The sequence below is a fragment of the Gavialis gangeticus genome, unplaced genomic scaffold (assembly GCF_001723915.1).
Source record: "Gavialis gangeticus isolate Ggan-Ray unplaced genomic scaffold, GavGan_comp1, whole genome shotgun sequence".
NCBI lineage: Eukaryota > Metazoa > Chordata > Crocodylia > Gavialidae > Gavialis > Gavialis gangeticus.
Genome location: NW_017728998.1, coordinates 45,520,542 through 45,526,553, shown reverse-complemented (window position 1 = coordinate 45,526,553; position 6,012 = coordinate 45,520,542). Strand labels below are relative to the sequence as shown.

The window sequence follows — 6,012 nt, the reverse complement described above, 5'->3', positions numbered from 1 at the left end:
ACTGGCCAGCTACACAGTCAATAATGAGAGCAGTCCTTCACTCCCCACCTCTCCTCCCTCCCTTACTTTAGTTTCTGTTTCCATGCAGGCAAACCCAGCTTGAGCTTCAAAACTCAAAACATTTTGAAATTTTCTGAATGTTTCAACTTGCCTTGTTTTGTTTCGAAGCTTTGTGTTTCATTTTGATTTTGCTGTTTTGAACTTGACACGAGTCAAAAGAGCGTTGAAATGAAACTGCCAGTGAAATTTCACACAGCCCTAGTGGATAATGCCTTACCTATGGCAGAGTGGTTAGAACACGGTGCTGGGAAGTAGGAAACATGTAAGTTCTGGCTGCGTTTAAACCAGGCCTCCCAGTTCCTGGATGAGTGCCCTAACTTCTCGGCTATTGGGATAAAACATGGATGGTGCACTCTGCTTCTCTGGCATCTAACACTTAGCCATGCATTTGTGTCTGCAAACAATTTCAGGGCTTGTACTCACTGAGGTATGTGTATGTATAGGGTCATGTACCTGTAGTGCCAGAGTGCAGGCTACTGCTTGTGCTCAATAGCTGCTTGAGCACTGACACTGACACTGCATGTGGAATAGCATTGCAATCTGGGCAGGGGTGCCAAAGTTAGTGTTATTTGGGTGCATAAAGTGAAACTGGATCCTGCCCCTTGTCTCTTAGAGTTTAAGGAATATTGTTTGCTTTCTGATTTTCACAGCATCTTGGCTGCAGTTGGGCTTTTTAAAATTTTATTCTAATTTAGGAAGAGGATATTTTGAGCCCATGAACACTAGCCTAGTGCAAGAAGACTATTGATATAATTAGTTGCCTTTCATTCACTGGGAAGATGACTTGGAATATGTACCACCATTTCACTCAACCTCTCTGTTCTACTGGTCTGACCCAAGTGTAACAAAGAGCAGAAGGCTCCTGTTACACTTGGGTGAAAGAGCAGCATGAAAAGCCTCAGGCAGGGAAACCTGCTCATTATGAGCTGTCAGGAATCAGGGATTTACCTGCTACAAATACTGCCTAACCAGCTGTGCTACAGTAGCATGCTGGGCTATAGCCCTGCAGGGGAGACAAGGTATCAGTATAGCAGAGGCCAGAAGCAGTAAGTCACCCTAGGGTTGAGCCAGCAAGTTAAATCAGGAAACACCTGCAACAGCTCAGGGAGTCCCCTGACCAAAAGGAGGCCAGGCCAAGGAGATGTATAAACATAGGCCCTGAGTCAGAAGAGGCAGTCTGGCCCTCCAGGCAAGAGCTCCAGAGCAGGAGCAATGCAGGAGGGCTCTTAGCTGTCACTGGGGCTATCCTGAAGAAGGCAAGCAGAATGCTATTGCCCTACAGAGGGATACTACCCAGGGGAGGCCTTGTTTTGCAGGCAGGTGGCCATTGTTTATGTTCAAACCAAGAACGGGTTTAGTTTGTGTTGTAGCCAGTTTCAACCAGTGGGCGTTGCTGAAAGGGGAGTGTGTGGGGGCCACAGCCAGGCATCTGAGGGGCACATGGTGGTTTTATCTACAGCAAGGTCCTTGGGTCATGTCAATGTTTAGGGCCTTGCTAGGGGCCTTCATTCAGGGCATATCTGAGGCCTGAGGGGGCAGTTGGAGCCTAGAGACAGAAAGTGAGAAAGGCTGAAGCCCAACTTGGGCAGGAGCCGGACAATGGCCAGGGGACCTAGTGCCCAGGAAGAGCAGAGCCAGTGCCAGGGGGTCCTGTGCACGAAAGGACAGAGACAAGGGTCAGGGGACCAGGAACACAAGCAGGCTCAGCAAGTGTATTTCCCAGGACAGGGCAAAGACAAAGCCAAATTAGGCAGTCAAGGGCTGGAATCCAGAAGCCAGGCTGGGCACAGTGGGCATAAGTTAAGGAAACCAGCGAGAGAAAAGGGGCTGAGGCTGGGAAGGGTGAAGCTCTGATCAAGGTGTAAAGGTCTGAGGTGTCCTGGTATCAGACTGGGGTTCAGTACCCACCAGAATTATTAAGTGACAACACCTGTGAGGCATGGTCATGGTTGTAGGTGACCATGACCTCTAGTTGGAGGCCATGATTTGCCCTTCAGGCTAACAGGTACCCTGGGGGTGGGCACTGACAGGCCATCGGGACCCACCTAACAAGGGCAGGGTAGAGACCAACAGGAGCCAGGAAGGACTAGCTGGCATCTGGGGCCTGCTCTAGGACCCATTAGGCAGCCTCCCTTCCAATCAATTACATCAAGGCATGGCAGGAAAGTAAGAAGGGGAAGGCACTATAGAGCTGGAGAAGGGTCTCATGGCCATGAGGGGGCTTCACAGCCACCCCTGGAGCACAAACCTGGTTACACCAATGTTGAGATTTTCAGGACAACAGATTTTCAGACGAGCAATCTACAAGTTAGGTGGTACCATTTAAATTTCTCATGCTTTTGCACACTTCAGAGACCAATAGGAGACATGATTTTCTACAGCAGAGAACTTAAAGTCCTTGCTTACACTAGTGTAACCATCAACTTCAACTGAGTTACTCCTAAATTACACAAATGCTGTACAAGTGAAAAGCTAAGTTATAGGGAAGTATTGGGAGAATATGGGGGAGCAATAAGAATGGGTGGAAATGGGCTAGAGAAAGAGAAGAAAGAGGCAAATAGGTGGAGAAGAGAATCTGGAGGACAAAAGTGGATGGTATGGTGGAGTAAGGCAAATATAGGGCAATAGATTTCCTTGTCTTCAGCTGTTACTAATCTGACCTTCACATTAAGATCACTTAAAATTCTAGGTCTGTTTCTGTCTTTCCCTGTCAATCTGTTGTGTTGAGGGACTGCAAACACAGCTACAGTCAAGAAATGTAATGTGAATAAAATATTCCGTTTCAACCTTTCATATTTTTGTTTCTCCCTGTTTCCTGGAACAGAAGATCCATTTAGTGAGTACTGGAGAAGGCCCAGTTATCTATGTGTATCCCGCTCAGATAGATTTTGGCAACATCCAGGTTTTAAAGGATATTTCCAGGACACTCCACCTCTCTAATCAGACTGTTATTCCTGCACGGTTTGGGGCACAGATGGTAAGTGTGCTGTAGGACTATTTTGAAATGAAAATGTGACTTGGAATGTTTTGATTGTGACAGCCTGTGACCCGATTTTATATGTGTACTCTCAAAATTATCTCAGTGAAAACAAAATGTGCATGACTATACACCAAGAAAATGGCTCTTGTTCTGCTCTCTCTTGTACCTGGGCAACCCCCATTAATGTCACAGAGGATGTAAGAGCAGAATTGGGCCATTGCCCATCTTTACAATCATGCTTTTGATGTAGCTCAGGGAGTTTAGCTGTGCTACGTGTGTGTATGTACCTATATGATGGAGTCAGAGGACATCTTATCTCTTTGTTCCTAAAAACGTTGTCCACATAGATTCTCTCGTTGGGGCCATACACATGACTTCTGGCTTGTGCTCCAACTTTGCTCACAAAGCTTTAGCTACATGGGACATGAAAGGCCTGCCACATATTAATGATGGGAAGATGAGCTGGGTGTATACTGATTCTACATGTACTGAGGGTCTTGTCATCTGGGTCACTGAATAGAAGCTACTTTGTGTTTAAACATTAAACTATAAAAACAGTGAACAACGAAGAACTTGATACAGGATCTGTGTATTTTGTAGTGGCCCAAAGGAGGGCCACACAAATGATTAGAGGTTATACAAGGAGAGGCTGAAGGACATGGGACTGTTCAGCCTGGAGAAGAGAAGACTTAGTGGCAGCTAAGTATACATTTGGGGCTAGGAGAACATCTGTTCACCAAGGCACCCCAGGGGAAGACTAGGAATAATGGTTATAACCTGATAGAAGATGGCTTCAAATTAGACATGAGCCATAAAGCAGTTTTTCCTTATGTGTCCAGAGTCTGGAACAGGCTCCCCCCAGAGATGGTACCGTCACCTTCCCTGGAGATCTTCAAAAGACAACTGGATGCACACCTCACTGGGATCATCTGACCTCAGTAGTCTTTCCTGCCTTAGAGCAGGCGAGCTGGACCTGATGATCTTGTGAGGTCCCTTCCAGCCCCTAACTTCTGTGAATCTAGTATCCCACAGTATCTCCATGTCTTCGGGCAATATCATCAGAAAAAGACAGTCACATTGATTAGGAACTTATTGGCCTGACAGCCTGTGCAGGTATTGCCATGGCCTAGAGTCAAGTGCCTGTCAGGAGTAGGTATGACCCAGCCAGCATGGGATCACATGGTGTTCGAGATTTGTTCCCCTGTGGTCATTGGATGTTAATATTCACTTTGACTCCAGGGACAAGTTATTACATAGTACGTTCCTATTTCTTTCCTATCTCCCAGTGTCACTCAAAGTTTTTTCTTCATCACTTCTGTTGATGAGACATATTTTATCATTGCTGATTGTCAGAGGAAATATATTTCTGGAACTTCCTCATATTTCAGACCCCAGATGATAACCAAAGATGTTCATGGCTGAGTACTGAAGGACCAGCCATTCCTCCCATGAATAGGACACTGTCTGTGCTATTCATGTATCTCCTCGGCAAATGCAGGATAGTAGATTGGCAGCTGCTTGGGAAGCCAAAGGCAAGATTAGATTTCATAGACATTAGGGGCTGGAAGGGACCTCATGAGATCATCAGGTCCAGCCCCCACCCCACCATAGGCAGGAAATCAGCTGGGATCAAGTGACCCCAGCAAGAAATAAATCCAGCTGTTTTTTGAAGGAATCCAAAGTAGGTGGTTGCACCACCTCTGGGGGAGAGTTTGTTTCAGACCCTGGACACACACACCATAAAGAACTTTTTTCTAATATCCAGCCTAAATTGGCCTTCCTGGAGTTTATGGGCATTAGACCTTGTTATCCCTTGGGGAGCTCTGGTGAACAGATGCTCTCCCAGGTCCTGATGTACCCCTCCTATGAAGTTGCAGGCTACCACCAAGTCCCCCCTGAGCCCTCTCTTCTCCAGACTGAAGAGTCCCAAGTCCAGACTAGATGTGGCCTGAGGAGTTTGATAGAGCCTAACTAGACCCAGACACTATCTGTGCAGTTATATCCAACTGGGTTTGGGCAGACATTCATATACTCTAAAATAATTACATTAATATTTCAATCTAATGTAAAAATATACCAGGATCAGGAATGGATTGTGCAGCTGCCCTGAAGTGGTATGTGCTACTACACGGTTTCAATTGTATGTGGTGAGCTAGGTTACCCTAGGATTGGATCAGACAGCTGAAACCTGACCTTGTATCAGTAAAGAATAACACCTGATTCTTTCAGGGCTAATTCTTCTCTGGACTGGGTAAAGTTACCTCAGTTTAGAGATGTCTTCCATCTGTCTGCTACTTTGTTAAATGGGTAGTATGCTGATTACATTGATGTGTTTTGTCTGTCCACACCATGTGCAAAACTAAAGCCTCATCAAGCATGTTTAAAAGGGTTAAAGGAGGGGAAATTCAGTTCCAGAGTCTCCATCCTCTGCACTTTCTGGCTTTTACCTGTCTCTTCCAGGTTCCTATAACTGGTTAGGGATTGACAGCCCTCTAAGCAGTTCATTTTCTGTGTTATTACCCATGTCGCCTTTTTGCTATCTGTAGAAACATGGGTCAAAACCAGGTGCCAGATTCTAAAGCTAGTGCTGGCTGGGCTCACAGTGCTCCTGCGTCAAGCTCTCCAGTGACTTGCTGCCCTGATTTATAAGGTCCAATTCATAGCAATCCCTACAGCTATTGTGAAGAATCAATAAGAGCAATAAAATTGGGTGATTAGCAATGGTCTTTTTGCCCTGCATGGATGGCATGCTTTGCTAATGCACAGCCCTCATGTTTGAGCTCTATGATTCTTTGTATCAAGACTGTCCTAGAACCTCTAAGAGGAACTTGGCGTTTATTAGTAGATGTTTAGGATTGTGAATCCAAAAAAGATGACAAAGCTGGTAGGGAAATACAGATCGCCTGAGCGAGGGACTAACAATAGAGGGATGGGGGTGAGGAGGGGAACACAACTAGGTTACAGGAGATACA

The 6,012-nt window shown here is 45.8% G+C and overlaps 1 protein-coding gene across 2 annotated transcripts in view; it reads left to right on the top strand.

Moving 5' to 3' along the window:
• Window positions 1–6,012, top strand: part of HYDIN (HYDIN, axonemal central pair apparatus protein) — a 533,466-nt gene that overhangs the window by 231,182 nt on the left and 296,272 nt on the right. For both annotated transcript variants that reach the window (XM_019505831.1, XM_019505830.1), the window contains exon 17: window positions 2,885–3,037. In XM_019505831.1, the coding sequence (XP_019361376.1) occupies window positions 2,885–3,037 (153 nt within the window). The remainder of the gene's footprint in view (window positions 1–2,884; window positions 3,038–6,012) is intronic.